The sequence below is a fragment of the Salmo salar genome, chromosome 01 (genome assembly GCF_965601325.2).
Source record: "Salmo salar chromosome 01, fSalSal1, whole genome shotgun sequence".
In the NCBI taxonomy this organism is placed as follows: domain Eukaryota; kingdom Metazoa; phylum Chordata; class Actinopteri; order Salmoniformes; family Salmonidae; genus Salmo; species Salmo salar.
This window is the reverse complement of record NC_138291.1, coordinates 111,790,773-111,812,286: the sequence shown is the minus strand read 5'-3', so window position 1 is coordinate 111,812,286 and position 21,514 is coordinate 111,790,773. Positions and strand designations below refer to the sequence as shown.

The 21,514-nt window shown below is 44.6% G+C and overlaps 1 protein-coding gene and 1 pseudogene across 3 annotated transcripts in view; both read right to left on the bottom strand.

Moving 5' to 3' along the window:
- Nucleotides 1-21,514, bottom strand: part of pald1a (phosphatase domain containing paladin 1a) — a 179,834-nt gene that overhangs the window by 6,574 nt on the left and 151,746 nt on the right. For all 3 annotated transcript variants that reach the window (XM_082978763.1, XM_045687471.2, XM_045687469.2), the window contains one exon: nucleotides 20,088-20,243. In XM_082978763.1, coding sequence (XP_082834889.1) covers nucleotides 20,088-20,243 — 156 coding nt within the window. The remainder of the gene's footprint in view (nucleotides 1-20,087; nucleotides 20,244-21,514) is intronic.
- On the bottom strand, nucleotides 4,123-6,442 carry LOC145882207 (general transcription factor II-I repeat domain-containing protein 2 pseudogene; annotated as a pseudogene).

Below are 21,514 nucleotides of genomic sequence, written 5' to 3'. Positions count from 1 at the left end.
CTTTCTCCCTCTCTCCTCTCTCTCTCTCTCTCTCTCTCTCCCACTCTCCTTCTCTCTCTTTCTCCCTCTCTCTCTCCTTCCAAGCAGTCGGATGTAAACAGAATTGTCTCGTGAAGCCAAATGCTCCTACAGTAACAATCAACACATCAGCAACAGAAAAGGAACGGTGCACTTTTGATCAAACACTTGATTTAGGATAAAGCTGAACCCAAATGACCCTGTTTCCTGGTGATAGTGGATAATACATCATTATTCCTCCTTCTGGCTCCTCCTGAACCAACACAGTTGTTTTCAATTCTACTTACAACTAATTCAATTAACATGTTTTTTAATATTTGAAGAAAATAAGATATTTTACCCAACTCTCCTCTCCTCTCTCTCTCTCTCTCTGCGCGACACCTGTTCTCTCGCTCTGCGCGACACCTGGTCTCTCGCTCTGCGCGACACCTGGTCTCTCGCTCTGCGCGACACCTGGTCTCTCGCTCTGCGCGACACCTGGTCTCTCGCTCTGCGCGACACCTGGTCTCTCTCACTGTGACACCTGGTCTCTCTCACTGTGACACCTGGTCTCTCTCACTGCAACACCTGGTCTCTCTCACTGCAACACCGGTCTCTCACTGCAACACCGGTCTCTCACTGCAACACTGGTCTCTCACTCCTCATCAGCCTGGCAACACGTAAGTCTAGTATTCCGCTGTGAAGGTGGAGAAGCAACATCCCCCTTCTGCTCCAGCTCTTCCCTAGAGAACTGGAGCAGTGAAGCCCTGAGGAGGTTACTTCCCTAGAGAACTGGAGCAGTGAAGCCCTGAGGGGGTTACTTCCCTAGAGAACTGGAGCAGTGAAGCCCTGAGGAGGTTACTTCCCTAGAGAACTGGAGCAGTGAAGCCCTGAGGAGGTTACTTCCCTAGAGAACTGTAACAGTGAAGCCGTGAGGGTTACTTCCCTAGAGAACTGGAGCAGTGAAGCCCTGAGGAGGTTACTTCCCTAGAGAACTGGAGCTGTGAAGCCCTGAGGAGGTTACTTCCATAGAGAACTGGAGCAGTGAAGCCCTGAGGAGGTTACTTCCCTAGAGAACTGGAGCAGTGAAGCTCTGAGGAGGTTACTTCCCTAGAGAACTGGAGCAGTGAAGCCCTGAGGAGGTTACTTCCCTAGAGAACTGGAGCAGTGAAGCCCTGAGGAGGTTACTTCCCTAGAGAACTGGAGCAGTGAAGCCCTGAGGAGGTTACTTCCCTAGAGAACTGGAGCAGTGAAGCCCTGAGGAGGTTACTTCCCTAGAGAACTGGAGCAGTGAAGCCCTGACTTCCCTAGAGAACTGGAGCAGTGAAGCCCTGAGGAGATTACTTCCCTAGAGAACTGGAGCAGTGAAGCCCTGAGGAGGTTACTTCCCTAGAGAACTGGAGCTGTGAAGCCCTGACTTCCCTAGAGACCTGGAGATGGGTCAAGCTGACTCATGGTTGGTCAACAAACGGTGTGTGTAACTGTCCACTGATGGTAAGCAGTACCACCATTAAAAGGATCACAGCTTGTTGAGTTTACTCTGCCTGCCATTTACAATGGACCCTAGCCCCAACCAACCAAAAGAGGACCTCCATTAGGACCCTAGCCCTAACCAACCAAAAGAGGACCTCCATTAGGACCCTAGCTCTAACCAACCAAAAGAGGACCTCCATTAGGACCCTAGCCCTAACCAACCAAAAGAGGACCTCCATTAGGACCCTAGCCCTAACCAACCAAAAGAGGACCTCCATTAGGACCCTAGCCCTAACCAACCAAAAGAGGACCTCCATTAGGACCCTAGCCCTAACCAACCAAAAGAGGACCTCCATTAGGACCCTAGCCCTAACCAACCAAAAGAGGACCTCCATTAGGACCCTAGCCCTAACCAACCAAAAGAGGACCTCCATTAGGACCCTAGCCCTAACCAACCAAAAGAGGACCTCCATCCTAACAAGAGCCCAATAGGACCCGAACACACACACTAACTGTAGACTTAACTAGCCTCTAGACTTAACTAGCCTGCAGACTTAACTAGCCTGTAGACTTAACTAGCCTGCAGACTTAACTAGCCTGCAGACTTAACTAGCCTGCAGACTTAACTACCCTGCAGACTTAACTAGCCTGTAGACTTAACTATCGTGTAGACATAACTAGCCTGCAGACTTAACTAGCCTGCAGACTTAACTAGCCTGTAGACTTAACTAGCCTGCAGACTTAACTAGCCTGTAGACTTAACTAGCCTGCAGACTTAACTAGCCTGTAGACTTAACTAGCCTGCAGACTTAACTAGCCTGTAGACTTAACTAGCCTGTAGGCTAATCCAATGATTTATAAACATATACAATGCCTATGGACTAATCCAGCAAATTGCTCAGTCCACAGGGTGTCTGGAAATTATTCTGTGACACTGAAAGATCTGCTGCTCTGACTTGATCAAAGTAGATAAGTCTTGACTTGGCTGAACAAAACTAAATAGTGAGTAAGTGACCAACTTCAAAGAGCTACCTAATCTAAATAGAACTGAGTCTAAAATGGGACTCTATTCCCTATGCGGACCCTGGTCAAAAGTAGTGCACTATATAGGGAATAGGGTGCCATTTCAGACACAGTTCTGTTTAGATTAGGTAGCTCTTTGAAGTTGGTCACTTACTCACTATTTAGTTGACCTACATTTTTTTCACCACAAATATACTTCAGATAAATTAAACTCAGACAGCTAAAGCAGTGGTGGGAAAAGTACCCAATTGTCATACTTGATCAAAAGTAAAGATACCTTAATAGAAAATGACTCAAGTAAAAGGGATGGAATGACCAGGGATGTTCTCTTGATAAGTGTGTGAATTAGACCATTTTCCTGTCCTGCTAAGCATTCAAAATGTAACAAGTACTTTTGGGTGTCAGGGAAAATGTTTGGAGTAAAAATAACATACTTTTCTTTAGGAATGTAGTGGAGTAACAGTAAAAGTTGTAAAAAATATAAATAGTAAAGTACCCCAAAAATCGAGTTAAGTAGTACTTTCAAGTATTTTTTTACTTAAGTACTTTGCACCACTGGTAACCGCTGAATCAGATTAAGAGGAAATGGTTTTAACATGTACATCCATTTAGCCTGCGTGGAATCAGAAACGCTGTTACAAGAAGATATGGGGTGTTAATGAGGTATTTACATTCCAATATTTACTTTAAAGATGCACCAGGAATGACAAAAGGTAAACAATAAGGTTCTGGAGGCCATATGAGTCTATGGAGAAACTGAAGACATTGGCTGCATCCCAAACAGTGGTACCCTATTCCCTTTATTGTGTAGTACTTCTGACCAGAGCCCTATATTCCTTATTCCCTATATAGTGCACTACTTTTGACCAGAGCCCCTTTAGTCTGGAAAACCCGACCCGGCAACAGTGACTAGGGTCTGGTTTCAATGACGGACTCTTTTGGCAACTTCTGGGGTGGGTCCTCTTCAGACAGGCAACTCTCCTAACAAATCACAAGCCACAACGTCGCGATTCAAAACCAATGTTTCCAGGCAAAGCCTTTGCAGTGGTTTTAGTGAAGGTAGTTGATGCAAATTTGCCAGTAGCCAATTACAAAATGCACTCCTGAAAGAAAAAAACTCTGATCTCCATCTGGCTAGTTACTATTTAGTATTTTATTTAAGTGGGTAAAGTAGAGATGTGGGCATGGTTCCTCTAAGCCAAGAGTCCATCATTGAAACCAGACCCATGTCCCTGTTGCCTGGGGTCGGGTTTTCCAGACTAAGAGCCCTATGGATGCCATTTGGAACCCAGCCATTTTCAGTCTCTGCTGGAGAGTTGTTGGGTATGTGAAACATGCTGAAGGACCTATTGGGGAACAATGGTTGAGATAATCGTTGTTTGGCAATATCCCTTACTCTTCAACCATTGATTATAGCTTAGAAAGCCAGCATTGTAAGACAGCAAAGAAAGCAGACCTTGTGGTATAATGCTGTGGCCTTGTCTCTGACCATGCTACATTGAATGCTCCAACAGAACCCAGATTATGTAGCACTGCAAGCATTTTCAACCATCTACTGCAGGGGTGTCAAACTCAAATACCCAGTGGGCCAAAATGTAAAACCTGAACAAAGTCGCGGGCCAACATTGAACAAATTAACCTTTTAATATGGACCCAAACAAGTTTTGCTTTAACATTGAATATGGAACAAGCATCGCTTATTACCATACAATATATAATTTAATAGTGGAGACATGCAAAATCGAATTTCAAATGAAAAAACACATCAATGGCATTCATTTATTAAATAAATACGATTTAAATAAAAATCGTATGCCTCTTTTCTATTTGCAGCCTTCTGATTTAAATACCAAAATAAACTTTTTCCACTGGCTAATAATTTTACAAATAAAATGATAATAAATCAACCAACCATTCAAGCCCATGCCTTGTAGCAATAAAAAGTGCACAAAGAAAACGTTAATTATTGCACACTGATCTAATCTGATGTGACCAAGCCAGATACCTGGCATCTCTTCTTGGATGCTAGTTCATCAATGTCTGGGCTCAGGCTCTGAGCTGAAGAAATCCTCAGTATCGAGCGAAGGTGTTCATCAGTCAGACGTCTCCTGTGAGTTGTTTTGGTCATCTTCATCGAGGAGAAAAGTTGCTCGCATAGATAAGTGCTGCCGAACATGGAGAGCATCTGAGCAGCTTGGGTGCGGAGCTGAGGCATTGTGTCAGGGATGAACCGTGGAAACTGTGTGGCGCCCACAGCATCATACTTTGACTTCAGCGTGTCGTTGCACTGGAGTTCAATCAGCTCCATTTGGATGTTGGTTGGTGTATTTTCCACATCAACTGCGAAGGGATTACTAAGCAGTTCAAACCTACATTTCTGGACATCGAAGTCGGCAAATCGCCGGCTAAACTCAGCGGCGAGAACACTGAGTTTTTCAGCAAACTGTGCGCATGGGAACACGGCGGTAGAGATCTGCGCTTTTATGGTTTGGCAGCAGGGAAAATGGCAAGGGTTTCCTTGCAGCATCTGATTCTCCCACAGGCACAGTTTAGTTTTAAAGGCCCTCACTGCAGCGTACATGTCTGTGATGATGCGCCCCCGCCCCTGAAGCTGCAGGTTCAGCGCATCGAGATGGCTCGAGATGTCACAGAGAAAGGCCAGCTCACACAGAAACTTTTGCTCCCGGAGCTCTGCTGTATCCTTCCCTTTGGTTTCCATGAATTGACATATTTCCTCACGCAGCTCGAAACATCTGTTCAGTACATTTCCTCTGCTTAGCCATCTCACCTCTGTGTGATACGGCACGTCTGCGTATTCCGAACCACACTCCTCTAGAAAAAATGTAAACTGCCGGTGATTCAGACCTTTGGCTCTTATAAAGTTAACTACCTGTGTTACTGTGGTCATAACATGTTCCATCTTTAGGGCTTTGGCACACAGTGATTCCTGATGTATGATGCAGTGGTAAACAGTTAGCTCACCTGCACAGTTCTCTTCCCGCATCTTCTCCCGAACCATGCCCACCAGTCCACTCTTTTTACCGCACATCGCTGGCGCACCATCTGTCGTTAATCCCACGAGTTTATCCCACGGCAGCTTTATTTCAGTTACACATTTGGAAACCTCCTCAAAGATTTCCTTTCATGTGGTTGTGCCATGCATTGATTTGAATCCCAATAGCTCCTCCGTAACACACAGATTTGAGTCCACTCCACGGATGAAGACTGACAGCTGAGCAGTATCAGATGCGTCGCAGCTCTCATCCACAGCGAGGGAGAACGCAACGAAATCTTTTCCCTTTTCCATCAGCTGGTCATACAGATTGGTGGCAAGATCACATGTGCGATCAGCTACTGTGTTCCTGCTCAGGCTCACGTTTGAAAATGCTTGCTTTTTCTCTGGGCATTCGAGGTCACAAACTTTCATCATGCACTTTTTCACGAACTCTCCCTCATTAAAGGGCCGGGCTGATTTTGCGATCTCTGCTGCCACTATATAACTAGCCTTTACAGCAGCCTCACTTTGTGATATGGCTTTTTTGAACATATTCTGTTGTGAAACCAAACTTCTTTTCATTTCCTCTACTTTCTGGCTCCTTTTAGTCATGTCCAGGTCCTTGTATTTATCATGGTGTTTCGTTTCATAGTGTCGTCTAATGTTGTACTCCTTACTTACAGCCACGTTGACTCCACAAACAAGATAAACAGGTTTGTCTTTTACATATGTAAACAGATATTCTGCCTCCCACTTGTCCAGAAAGCTCCTGTTTTCTGCCTTTCTTTTCGCCATTTTTGGGAAGGGATAGCGCGCTGACAGTTGTAGCGTCTATGTTGCTATGACTACTGTCACAGAGGAGAGGGCGTTTCTGGGTCCTGTCCTGATTGGCGCGCGAAAACAACAGCAGAGCATTATGGGCCAGAGTTTGACACCCATGATCTACTGTGTCACTGTTGGAGAAATATTTTCAGCAACTCAGCAAGAATCCATGAGACCTTATCCATTCTAAGCTGATTCATTCAGAACAAAACAAGATGTACAGTTCCATCAATGGTGTAGCATAGTACTCACTATCCAGGAAACACAGAGACATTTACATAGTCATTTAGCATACGCTCTTACCCAGAGTGACTTGCAGTTAGGTGGTTTTCTCACCTTATGATGAAGGCACTAATCAAAGTCAGTACATAACTCTGCAGTAAACAAATCCCCCCCAATGACCCATAACTAACTGGAAACACTACAGAATGGGTCCAGCCAAACTGACCATACAGCAGGTTTGATTCCCAACTGACCAAGAGTCTATAAATTTGATTCCTAACTGACCAGGAATCCATAGATTTAACATGAAAATAATTCCACTAAAGAATGGGTCCAGCAGAGGTATATGACTCCAGGTCCATCAGTATGACTCCAGGTCCATCAGTATGACTCCATCAGTATGACTCCAGGTCCATCAGTATGACTCCATCAGTATGACTCCAGGTCCATCAGTATGGCTCCATCAGTATGACTCCAGGTCCATCAGTATGGCTCCATCAGTATGACTCCAGGTCCATCAGTATGGCTCCATCAGTATGACTCCAGGTCCATCAGTATGGCTCCAGGTCCATCAGTATGACTCCATCAGTATGGCTCCAGGTCCATCAGTATGGCTCCATCAGTATGACTCCAGGTCCATCAGTATGACTCCATCAGTATGGCTCCAGGTCCATCAGTATGACTCCAGGTCCATCAGTATGACTCCATCAGTATGACTCCAGGTCCATCAGTATGACTCCATCAGTATGGCTCCAGGTCCATCAGTATGACTCCATCAGTATGGCTCCAGGTCCATCAGTATGACTCCATCAGTATGGCTCCAGGTCCATCAGTATGGCTCCATCAGTATGACTCCAGGTCCATCAGTATGGCTCCATCAGTATGACTCCAGGTCCATCAGTATGACTCCAGGTCCATCAGTATGGCTCCAGGTCCATCAGTATGACTCCAGGTCCATCAGTATGGCTCCATCAGTATGGCTCCAGGTCCATCAGTATGACTCCATCAGTATGGCTCCAGGTCCATCAGTATGGCTCCATCAGTATGACTCCAGGTCCATCAGTATGGCTCCATCAGTATGACTCCAGGTCCATCAGTATGACTCCAGGTCCATCAGTATGGCTCCATCAGTATGACTCCAGGTCCATCAGTATGGCTCCATCAGTATGACTCCAGGTCCATCAGTATGACTCCAGGTCCATCAGTATGGCTCCATCAGTATGACTACAGGTCCATCAGTATGACTGCATCAGTATGACTCCAGGTCCATTCTGTTAAAAGGTTGCTTGGGGACTTAGCCCTTACTGGAGAACTCTGTGTGGCTGGGTATTGGGGAGCATGTGAGCCTCAGCTGACTCAAGCCAAAGGTGAGCATCGCCGGTGAATAAAGAAGTATTTTCCCCCTCTTTCTCCCTCTCTCTCTCTCTGGAGTCAGAAAATGAAGCCATCTTCTTATGAAATGGTTTGGGCCCCGGGCCCTTGGCCCTGGCTGAAGTGTGCCTGCCTGTGTGTTGTGTCTGTTCGTTGACTGACTGTCCAGTGTGTAGTTGTGATAGTGAGCAGAGCTGGCAGACTTGGTCTTTCATCTCCTACTGAGAAGATCCCACAGGCCAATACTCATTAGGAGCCTGGCGCCAATGCTAGTACAGGGGTAGTGAGGTGAGTGAGTGAGTGTGTGTGTGTGTGTGTGTGTGTGTGTGTGTGTGTGTGTGTGTGTGTGTGTGTGTGTGTGTGTGTGTGTGTGTGTGTGTGTGTGTGTGTGTGTCTGTGAGTTAGGGTCTTGTCCCACAGTCGACTATGTGAAAGGCCCCACATACCAGGCGGGTAAGGTGAACAGGGAGGCCTCTGTAGCACACATCAAAATAGCTGGGCTGACTGATTGGCTGCCCCTCCGGGAGGCATCTGTGGCATCCGCCATACACAAACCTGTTCATTGTACAATGAACCACCTCACGTCTCGTCCGCAAAACAGGCATTTCAGATTTCCTCTGATAATTTTCCTCTGATGCAACGAACATACCGGTACATACAGAGGCAATGTGGCCTAGTTAATGATACGTATGTGAATGTTACACACTGGTAGCTTTTTAACATCTTTGGTTGACGTACCACTTCAACCTACATCAATTCATGGCAAAGGAATGTACCGACTCCAACACACACACACATGCACATGCACCAGGCAAAGCATCAATACAGGACTACGATGGAATCCTACTAAGCCGTCTCTGACGCTCGTCGGATGTGGCAGGGCTTGCAAACTATCACGGATAACAAAGGGAAGCCCCAGTGATGCGAGCCTACCAGACGAGCTAAATGCTTTCTATGCTTGCCTCGAGGAAAGCAACACTGAAGCATGCATAAGAGCACCAGCTGTTCCAGACGGGGAGGCCAGACAGATTACCAGGACGCGTACTCCGAGTATATACTAACCAGCTGGCAAGTGTCTTCACTGACATTTTCTACCTCTCCCTGACCCAGTCTGTAATACCTACATATTTATTTTGACTCATCATGTACGCTGCTGCTACTGCTTATTATCTATCCTTATGCCTAGTCACTTTACCCCTACCTATATGTACATATCTACCTCCATTACGTCGTACACCTGCACATTGACTTGGTACCTGTACCCTGTGTATACAGCCAAGTTATTACCCCTTCACATTAACTAGGTACTGGTACCCTGTGTATATAGCCATGTTATTACCTCTACCCCTGCACATTGACTTGGTACTGGTACCCTGTGTATACAGCCATGTTATTACCCCTGCATATTGACTTGGTACTGGTACCCTGTGTATATAGCCAAGTTATTACCCCTGCACATTGACTAAGGTACTGGTACCCTGTGTATATAGCCAAGTTATTACCCCTGCACATTGACTTGGTACTGGTACCCTGTGTATATAGCCATGTTATTACCCCTGCACATTGACTAGGTACTGGTACCCTGTGTATATAGCCATGTTATTACCCCTGCACATTGACTTGGTACTGGTACCCTGTGTATACAGCCATGTTATTACCTCTAACCCTGCACATTGACTTGGTACTGGTACCCTGTGTATACAGCCATGTTACTACCTCTACCCCTGTACATTGACTTGGTACTGGTACCCTGTGTATATAGCCATGTTATTACTTCTACCCCTGCACATTGACTTGGTACTGGTACCCTGTGTATACAGCCATGTTATTACCCCTGCATATTGACTTGGTACTGGTACCCTGTGTATATAGCCATGTTATTACCTCTACCCCTGCACATTGACTTGGTACTGGTACCCTGTGTATATAGCCATGTTATTACCCCTGCACATTGACTTGGTACTGGTACCCTGTGTATATAGCCATGTTATTACCCCTGCATATTGACTTGGTACTGGTACCCTGTGTATATAGCCATGTTATTACCTCTAACCCTGCACATTGACTTGGTAGTGGTACCCTGTGTATATAGCCATGTTATTACCTCTAACCCTGCACATTGACTTGGTACTGGTACCCTGTGTATATAGCCATGTTATTACCCCTGCACATTGACTTGGTACTGGTACCCTGTGTATATAGCCATGTTATTACCCCTGCACATTGACTTGGTACTGGTACCCTGTGTATATAGCCATGTTATTACCTCTACCCCTGCACATTGACTTGTGTTTATAGCCATGTTATTGTTACTCATTGTGGATTTATTCCTTGTGTGATAATTTCTATATTTTGTTCTCTGCATTGTTGGGAAGGGCCTGGTACCCTACTGTAACTGTTAGCCTACACCAGTTTAAGAAGCATGTGACAAATAACATTTGATTTCCCCCTGTTCTCTATGTGTGCTCAAAACACACAACCAAAGAAAACCAAAGAATAACAACAGGTCAAAGTTGTTGATGTGTTGGTCAGTAGGAATCCAATGCATACATTTCCTCCTGCTCTCTAATAGATAGTAGTGTCTGTCTGTGTGCTCAAAAAGACACCCAACCAAAGAAAACCATTCAAAGAAATACAAAGAGATCAACGAAAACAAACCCAAAATGGAAAAAATCATTGAAGAACCAAAAGAACACGGGAACCAAAGCGTGCGTCACTGTATCCCATCCACCTCACCACTGTGACGCCGTGCTCCATGTGCTGTTTGTTGATGTGGAGAACACATTTACATTTTAGTCATTTAGGAGACGCTCTTATCCAGAGAGACATCCAGGAGCAATTTGGGTTAAGTGCCTTGTTCAAGGTCACATCGACAGATTTTTCACCTAGTCGGCTCAGGGATTCGAATCAGCCACCTTACGGTTACTGGCCCAACGCTCTTAACCGCTAGACAACCTAGCGGTACATCCCAAATGGCACCCTATTCCCTATATAGTGCACTACTTTTAACATTAGCCCAGAGATAATGTGGTTTGTTGCTAGAAAATGTGGTTTGTTGCGAGATAATGTGGTTTGTTGTGAGATAATGTGGTTTGTTGTGAGATAATGTGGTTTGATGTGAGATAATGTGGTTTGTTGCGAGATAATGTGGGTTTCTTGCTAGATAATGGGGTTAGATAATGTGGTTTGTTACTAGATAATGGTGGTTTGTTACTAGATAATGGAGTTTGTTGCTAGATAATGTGGTTTGTTGCTAGATAATGTGGTTTGTTGCGAGATAATGTGGTTTGTTGCGAGATAATGTGGTTTGTTGCTAGATAATGGGGTTAGATAATGTGGGTTTGTTGCTAAATAATGTAGTTTGCTGCTAGATAATGGGGTTAGATAATGCGGGTTTGTTACTAGATAATGTGGGTTTGTTAATAGATTGTGGGTTTGTTAATAGATTATGTGGGTTTGTTGCTAAATAATAGGTTTAGATAAGGTGGTTTGTTACTAGATAATGGAGTTTGTTACTAGATAATGATGCTTATTCGAGGAAGGAAAGAGAGGAAGGCTCCACTCTCTCACTTCAGTATCTTACCTAGTTATTTACAGATGAATCTAATTTTGCTCTTTGTAGCTTTGGCAACTATGTGTGTGTTTTTTATCCCAGTTTGCTCCTCTCCCTGTAGGCTTTACAGACGCTACCCACCCCTTTGGCTGCAACCCTTCTAATTTAGTGTACCCTGCGCGCACAACCCATGAGGTATTCCTGGCCTCCGGCAGCGTTTTGAACTGCCGATCTGCGGTCAAGAACGCAGAGTTCATCTCAGCCTATGCTGCCCTTGACTTTTTGTCCCTGACGGAGACCTGGCTCACCCCAGAGAACACATAGGAGAACACTCCAGCTGCTCTCTCTTCATCTGACTACTTTTTCTCTCCTAGTCTGAGAACATCTGGTCGTGGCGGTGGTGGAACAGGGCTACTCATTTCTCCTAACTGGAGATTTTCTCTTTTCTCCCTCCTCACCTGTCCATCTCCTCACTTTAGTTCCATGCTGTCACTTGTTCACTCAAGCTTAACATTGTTTTCATCTATCGCCCACCAGGTGCCCTTAGAGAGTCCCTCAATGAGTTTGACACCTTGATAATTTCATTTTCTGACGATGGCTCACCGCTCTTCGTACTGTGCGGTTCAACCTCCCAACGTCTGCCTTCCGATTAATTTCTTTCCAACTCTTTCTTTCCCCTCTTTGCCTCTTTTGACCTCACCCTTTCCCAGTCCCTAGAGGCTGTTTGCCTACTAATCTTTCCGCATCCTATGACTCGCAATGTCCCCTTTCCTCCTGATCGGCTAGGCCTTCCCCTCCTGCTCCGTGGCTGAGTCACTCATTGCGAGCTTACAGAACAGGACTGCAGGCAGTTGACGAAAATGGAGGAAAACTAAACTTCTAAAATACCTATTGTCCTTTGACTCCCTCCTCTCGACCTTCTCTTCTTCTGTATCCACTGCTAAAGCCACTTTATATATCACTCTACATTTTAAGCTTCTGCCTCTAACCCTAGGAAACTCTTTCCACCTTCTCCTCCCACCGTAATCTTCCATCCCCTCCCCCTCCCTCCCTCTCTCTCTTCGGATTACTTTGTCAACCACTTTGAAAAGAAGGTTAACAACATCCGCTCCTTATTTACTCAGCCTATTGAGTCCGCTGGTCCCACTCACACAGAACTACCCTACGCCTAGACATCCTTCTCCCCTCTCTCTTCAAATTAAATCCTGTGACTAGTGGGGTTCGGATGCCCGACAACCTGCCCGCTCAACCCCATCCCCTCCTCCCTTCTCCAGACCATCTCTGGAGACCTTCTTCCATTACTCACTTCTCTCATCAACTCCTCCCTGACCACTGGCTGTGTCCCCTCACTTCAAAATGGCCTGGGTCACTCCCCTCCTCAAGAAATGATTGGTGGAGTGCTGCAGAGATGGTTGTCCTTCTGGAATGTTCTCCCATTTCCACAGAGGAACTCTGACCAAGACCCTGACCAAGGCCCTTGCTCAGATTGGCCGGGCAGCCAGCTCTTGGTGGTTTCAGGTTCTTCCATTTAGGAATGATGGAGGCCACTTTATGGGGACCTTCAATGCTGTAGACATTTTTTGGTACCCTTCCCCAGATCTGTGCCTCGACACAATCGACACTATCTCTGAGCTCTACGGACAATTCCTTATACCTCATGGCTTGGTTTTTGCTCTGACATGCACGGTCAAATATAAACAGGTGTGTGCCTTTCCAAATCATGTCCAATCAATAGAATTTACCACAAGTGGACTCTAATCAAGTTGTAGAAACATCTCAAGGATGATCACTGGAAACAGGATGCACCTGAGCTCAATTTCGAGTCTCATAGCAAAGGGTCTGAATAGTTATGTAAATAAGGTATTTCTGTTTTTTTATACATTTGGAAAAAAATTCTAGAAACCTGTTTTTGCCTTTTTATTATGCAGTATTGTGTGTAGATTGATGTGGGGAAAAAAATATTCAATCCATTTTAGAATAAGGCTGTAACGTAACAACATTTTGAAAAATTCAAGGTGTCTGAATAGTTTCCAAATGCACGGTATGTTCCTCTCAGGTTCTTGGCCCTTTCCAGAACAGCTACCTTGTCCTTGAACCTCAGGAACTGGGCCTGTCACCTGGGCCTGTGGTGGGTTTTCCAGTCCTGTGGGCGCGCTCCACCTCAATCTTCCCATGGTCCATCTTCAATTTCTCAGAGATCATTTACCTCACTTTGTCCTCAGACTCTGTCCAGGTCTCATGTGGAGATTTTGCAATTCCGTCCACAACCATGTTGTTCCGCCTTGATTGTCCCTCGTCTGATTTCTCCGTCATTGTTATCATGGATTCACAGACAGAACTGATGTCCTCTCTCAATTACTTAGATTGCGGTCATCTTGCCGTTCTCCTGCAACAGTTCTTCAGGTCCTGGATGTCTCTGATCAGGTCGTTCATTCTTTTATTAGTTGAATCCACCAGTATTTGGACAAAACACTTGAAGCTATTTTCTTGTTGTTGTAACAACTGCTTGTAGAAGTATTTTTGTTCGATTAAAATATCCTTTACCTGTGACAGAGACACACCACTGTCGTCAACGGTACACCCACCGGCTTTGGTCTTTGTCATGGTAGCTATTAACGTAGCTTATACTGTTATTCCACACAGTTCCAGACAGGGTTGGTCACAGGGAAGATTGAATACAACAACAAACAGCAGGGATCTAGACAGCCACAAACCCGGGACAATCCACGGTCCCAGCCACAATGGCTAACCACGTCGCGAGCTGCATTCAAGCCCTCAAGAAAACCCTGCTAGCTTGATAGCTAGCTGCTACGCCAAATAACTCCTCAGACCCGGCCTTGGTCGGCAGGATCACTGGACAGAGAGTAGCAGTCCCAGCAACTGATGCCAACTGCGTCGCGGGATCCAAACTCAAAAGTTAGCAAAAGGGGGTTCAGCTCAATATCAGGAAGGTGTTCCTAATGTTTTGTTCATTCAGTGTATATTCCACCTAATCATAACAGGAAGGATATAGCTCCAACTGACTGAGCAAACCACCGACCTCACATATTTCTGTATTCAACAACTGTTTTCATAGCAATTGTTCCGGTCTATTTTGGAATTCAATGTTTTTATAGTGGGACGAAGGATCTGTTCAAATGGTTTATTCTAGCTCAGAGACAGGAGGAACAGGGGCGGAGAACAGAGCAATATGTACGGTCATATTAACATTAGGATGTTTTAAGGTTTGATCCCTTTTGGTTGTTATTGCTGCTCCACTGTTTGTAACAGGAGGATGGTGAAGGAAAGGACAGCAATACCTACAACTAAATCACCTACCTTAGTCTAATATATTGCAATGGTAGAGTCATGTGTGTCTTCAGCCTAAATGGAACCTGATATTTTTTATTTAACTAGGCAAGTCTAGTTATAGCCCATCCAACTACCTCATCCCCATACTGTTATTTATTTATTTTGCTCCTTTGCACCCCAGTATCTCTACTTGCACATTCATCTTCTGCACATCTATCACTCCAGTGTTTAATTGCTAAATTGTAATTACTTCACCACTACGGCCTATTTATTGCCTTACCTCCCTAATATTACCTAATTTGCACACTGTATATAGATTTTTTTCTATTGTGTTATTGACTGTACGTTTGTTTATTCCATGTGTAACTCTGTGTTGTTGTTTGTGTCGCACTCCTTTACTTTATCTTGGCCAGGTCGCAGTTGTAAATGAGAACTTGTTCTCAACTGGCCTACCTGGTTAAATAAAGGTGAAATAAAAAAATCAGTTAAGAACAAATTCTTATTTAAAATGACGGCCTAGGAACAGTGTTCAGGGGCAGAACGACAGATATTTACCTTGTCAGCTCGGGGATTCAATGTACCAACCTTGCGGTTACTGGCCCAATGCTCTAACCACTAGGCTACCTTCCGCCCCAGGATATAGTGCACTAATTTTGACCAGAGCCCTATGGTAATAGGGTGCCATTTGGGACACATCCAGAGGCAGTGCAGTCGTACCAACCGTACAGCTAAACCAGCCGTCTTAGTGTTAACATATTGGAACTGTAGATGAATCAATATGTCATGTTTTACTCTACTTCCTCCAAAACGCCTTTAGAACACTACAAACAGATGCTTTCCAAACCTGACTAGCCTGACCGTGTCCCAAACGGCCATCTATTCCCTCTAGAACACTACAAACAGACACATTCAAAACCTGACCAGCCTGACCGTGTCCCAAAACGGCCATCTATTCCCTCTAGAACACTACAAACAGACACTTTCAAAACCTGACAAGCCTGACCGTGTCCCAAACAGCCCTCTATTCTCTTTATAGTGGACTACTTTTCACTACTTTGTCAAAAGCAGTGCACTATACTATAAAGGGGTAGGGTGCATTTGGGATTCAGGCATTGATAAGCCTGCAATTGATTGGGCTGGAGTGAAAATGAAATGATTGCCTTAAAGCAAAGCTTCCTCATATTAGGTTCAGCACTTCCCTCAGAGTGGTTCTATAGTACAGTAACAGTCAGCTTCCCTCACAGAGTGGTCCTATAGGACAGTAACAGTCAGCTTCCCTCAGACTGGTCCTATAGGACAGTAACAGTCAGCTTCCCTCAGAGTGGTTCTATAGTACAGTAACAGTCAGCTTCCCTCAGACTGGTCGTATAGGACAGTAACAGTCAGCTTCCCTCAGTGGTTCTATAGGACAGTAACAGTCAGCTTCCCTCAGTGGTCCTATAGGACAGTAACAGTCAGCTTCCCTCAGTGGTCCTATAGGACAGTAACAGTCAGCTTCCCTCAGTGGTCCTATAGGACAGTAACAGTCAGCTTCCCTCAGACTGGTTCTATAGTACAGTAACAGTCAGCTTCCCTCAGACTGGTCCTATAGGACAGTAACAGTCAGCTTCCCTCAGTGGTTCTATAGGACAGTAACAGTCAGCTTCCCTCAGTGGTTCTATAGGACAGTAACAGTCAGCTTCCCTCAGACTGGTCCTATAGGACAGTAACAGTCAGCTTTCCTCAGACTGGTCCTATAGGACAGTAACAGTCAGCTTCCCTCAGTGGTCCTATAGGACAGTAACAGTCAGCTTCCCTCAGTGGTCCTATAGGACAGTAACAGTCAGCTTCCCTCAGTGGTCCTATAGGACAGTAACAGTCAGCTTCCCTCAGACTGGTCCTATAGGACAGTAACAGTCAGCTTCCCTCAGACTGGTCCTATAGGACAGTAACAGCCAGCTTCCCTCAGACTGGTCCTATAGGACAGTAACAGCCAGCTTCCCTCAGACTGGTCCTATAGTACAGTAACAGTCAGCTTCCCTCAGACTGGTCCTATAGGACAGTAACAGCCAGCTTCCCTCAGTGGTTCTATAGGACAGTAACAGTCAGCTTCCCTCAGTGCACGCACAAGCACTTATCAAAGCATTTTAATGTATGGCACAGTGTGAAAGTGTACCTCTCCACGGCTGAAGGATATGAAATCACATGGGCACTTCTGTCTGCGATCGATTCTGTGAAACATGTCGCGTTTCAAGGCATCAGCCAAATAGGACCTCTTACAGTATGTCATAAGAATCTCATATTTCTTGGTTTACCTTTCCCTCTCAGAATTACCCAGCCTCTTCCTTCAGCCCTAGTTTACCATTCCTCAGCCTCTTCCTTCAGCCCTAGTTTACCATTCCTCAGCCTCTTCCTTCACCCCTAGTTTACCATTCCTCAGCCTCTTCCTTCAGCCCTAGTTTACCATTCCTCAGCCTCTTCCTTCAGCCCTAGTTTACCATTCCCCAGCCTCTTCCTTCAGCCCTAGTTTACCATTCCTCAGCCTCTTCCTTCAGCCCTAGTTTACCATTCCCCAGCCTCTTCCTTCAGCCCAAGTTTAGCATTCCTCAGCCTCTTCCTTCAGCCCTAGTTTAGCATTCCTCAGCCTCTTCCTTCAGCCCAAGTTTAGCATTCCTCAGCCTCTTCCTTCATCCCAAGTTTAGCATTCCTCAGCCTCTTCCTTCAGCCCTAGTTTACAATTCCTCAGCCTCTTCCTTCAGCCCTAGTTTACCATTCCTCAGTCTCTTCCTTCAACCCTAGTTTACCATTCCTCAGCCACTTCCTTCAGCCCTAGTTTCGCATTCCTCAGCCGCTTCCTTCAGCCCTAGTTTACCATTCCTCAGCCACTTCCTTCAGCCCTAGTTTACCATTCCCCAGCCACTTCCTTCAGCCCTATTTTACCATTCCCCAGCCTCTTCCTTCAGCCCTATTTTACCATTCCCCAGCCTCTTCCTTCAGCCCTAGTTTACCATTCCTCAGCCTCTTCCTTCAGCCCTAGTTTACCATTCCCCAGCCTCTTCCTTCAGCCCTAGTTTACCATTCCCCAGCCTCTTCCTTCAGCCCTAGTTTACAATTCCTCAGCCTCTTCCTCAGCCCTAGTTTACCATTCCTCAGCCTCTTCCTTCAGCCCTAGTTTACCATTCCTCAGCCTCTTCCTTCAGCCCTAGTTTACCATTCCCCAGCCCTAGTTTACCATTCCTCAGCCTCTTCCTTCAGCCCTAGTTTAGATTTGTTAATTGCTTTCATCCTGTGTTTTTCTCTTCTGTTTTCTTGTGCAGTGCCCTGTGTTTTTCTCTTCTGTTTTATTGTGCAGTGCCCTGTGTTTTTTTTAAAGGCACCTTTAATCCAGTATACTATTATTATTTATTTTAATTATTTATTGATGTTTTTCAGACAACAAATATTTGTTCAAGAAGAACTTAACGGTGGGCTTTGACACATTTTTGTCCCTGGAGGGCGAGACATGTTTCTTGGTTGTTTTTACCAACTAGAAGGCCGGAAGAAAAATGTCAACTTCAGTTTTTTAAAGAGTGAATGAACGTGTGCCTCCTAAAAACTCATTACTATCTTCCAAGTATAAAGCACTACATTCAACTGGAACTGACCCTGACCACCCACAAAGGTCAAAACATTTTCTTTAGTAAACAGCTGAAGATTGCATTCTATGATTTTGAATGGGTCCCTGTCAGCCCTGGTCAAAAATAGTGCACTAATTAGGGAATATAGTGCCGTTTGGGACTCACAACTTGCCTTGAATATAATGACCAACATGACACCCAGGGTGGCTAACGCTCCGCTAGCAGTGGAATGCCCATAGATTCAGTGCTTTACTGTAGGCTGCACAGCTGGACAAACCAGGACAAGAGACAAAGCACCAAAAACACAGGGTCCCAGACCTTATGGAGTTTAATGTGTGAAGAACTAGGCCACAATAGAACTAGGATAAGCTTGTAAATTCCAGGGGGGAAATCCACATGAAACTCTGTTAACGCTTCAGAGCACACAAACTGGAGGGAGATTTTCCCTTGCTTCTTTCCCGCTCCTCTGAGGCCATTTTCACCCAAACACTTACAGTATGACAGCTGGAGAGAATATAGTGTAATATATATTGCACACACACACACACACATTGTGGGTAATAGATGTTTTCCCTACTTCAGTTTAATGAACACAGATAAGTGTGGTGGCATCCCAAATGGTACCTTATTCCCTCGTTAGTGAGCTACTTTTGACCAGGCTCTAGTCAAAAGTAGTGCACTATCTAGGGAATAGGGAGCTATTTGGGATTACAACCTGTTGCTTTCGCCACACTTGTGAATAGAATGAAGGCAGCAGCTCCATTTTCTGAATAGATTGATTGATTCTCAGCTGGCCTTTTATAAAGCTGCTGGAATTGATTCTCAGCTGGCCTTGTATGAAGCTGCTGGAATTGATTCTCAGCTGGCCTTGTATGAAGCTGCTGGAATTGATTCTCAGCTGGCCTTGTATGAAGCTGCTGGAATTGATTCTCAGCTGGCCTTGTATGAAGCTGCTGGAATTGATTCTCAGCTGGCCTTGTATGAAGCTGCTGGAATTGATTCTCAGCTGGCCTTGTATGAAGCTGCTGGAATTGATGAATGTGTCAGTGAGGAGGTGCGAGAGGTGCCGTGGATCAGATATCAGATAGCCTGGGTCTGGAAACCTGCCACACGTTTCCTCACTGCACAGAAATGGCTGATGGGGTCGTTTTCCTTCATAAGCCACAGCAGCATTATTCTGAGATTTCATTGGACCGGTATGGGTCAAAGAAACCGAAACGGGCAAATCTGACAACTGGATATAAGAATACAACAGAATACAAAAACAATAATAACTGGCCGTTGATGTTGGATCATATTTTATTTTATAAAAAAGATAAAAGTATATTTAATTCACCTATTTAGTTGATGAATGTGACCAGGTTAAGGGTAATTACGTTGAATTTTCTCTCATTGAAAAGCAATTTTCCTAATTGAAAAGCATATTTTTTCCCATGGAAAAGCAAATGGGGGAAAATGTATTTGGTATTGATATTTCAGTTTAGTTCCTGAATTGACTGAAATTAACTATAATTCACCCAGCCCTGTAGTAATCATAAAGGTAATTCTATAACCTCATTCTGGGTCAGAATTTACTATAGGGTGAGTGTTTCTACTGCTCTGCTGTGTGAATGGGAGGCCAACCCAATGAAGATATATTCTATTCCAGCCCAGTCTAGTCCAGTCTCTTCTATTCTAGGCCAGTGTACGGCCACGTTATTCTACTGTGAGTTGTGCTGTGTGAATGAATAGGAGGCCCACCAACCTGTTGCATCCAGGTGGTAAAGGATCGTTGCCAGGAGTTTTTCTTCTCCAGATGCAGGTAGCTGTTGAAGAGGATCAGGTACATGTAACGCTCCAGATACTGGACACTCTTCAGAAGCAGCTGCTGCACCTCCTTCTCACTCTTACCACTTTTAATCTGCAGGGGAATCATGGGAAGAGGAGAGTCATTATAAAGGGCCCTCCACACCAAGGATGAGAAGTCTAACCATAAAAACATGTAAAGGTTGTTTTAGTTCAAGTGAACAGCAGCGTCCACATTACAACGGTAAATAAAACACGCTGCAGAAGAAACAAGACTATATTTTAGGTGAACTATTCCTTTAATTCATGTTGTGGATCAGACTGGGGAGACAGGTAGCCTAGTGGTTAGAGCATTGGGTCAGTAACCAAAAGGTTGCTAGATCAAATCCCCGAGCTGACAAGGTAAAACAAAAATCTGTTGTTCTGCCCCTGAACAATTGAAAACTGAGGATGGATCAACAACATTGTAGTTACTCCACAATACTAACCTAAATGGCAGAGTGAAAAAAAGGAAGCCTGAACAGAATACAAATATTCAAAAACATGCATCCTGGGCACTAAAGTAATATTGCACAAAATGTGGTAAAGCAATTCACTTTTTGTCCTGAATACAAAGTGTTAGTAATGTATTGAATTTTCACAGAACATGAGTACCACTCTCCATATTTTCAAGCATAGTGGTGGCTGCATCATGTTATGGGTATGCTTGTAATCGTTTTTCAGGATAAAAAAATAAACGGAATGGCACCAAGTACAGGCAAATCCTAGAGGAAAGCCTGGTTCAGTCTTCTTTCCACCAGACACTGGGAGATGAATTCACCTTTCAGAAGGACAATAACCTAAAACACAAGGCCAAATCTACACTGGAGTGGTTTACCATGAAGACAGTGAATGTTCCTTAGTGGCCGAGTAACAGTTTTGACTTAAATCTCATTTAAAATCTATAGCAATATATGAAAATGGTTATCTAGCAAAAATATAAACGCAACATGCAACAATTTCTAAAATACTGAGTTACAGTTCATATAAGGAAATCAGTCTACTGAAATAAATTCATTAGGTCCTAATCTATGGATTTCACATGACTGGGCAGGGGTGCAGCCATGGAGGGCATAGACCAACCCACTTGGCAGCCAGGCTGGATGTAGAGGTCCCGTATTCATTCAAACTAAACGGAAGAAAACAGAACGAAACGGGTAGGGACAACCTGAACTTAAGAAGCACTAATTTGCAACGGAATACTATTTGCGACGGTTTGCTATTGTGTGCACTAATGAATATGACCCAGGAAGTCCCTCTTCCTATTTGTGTGTTCTCCTCCGTTTGGAGCAGCAGCAGATAAGTATCAAAGTGGCCATACATTTTTTTTTTTTAAAGAACACTCTC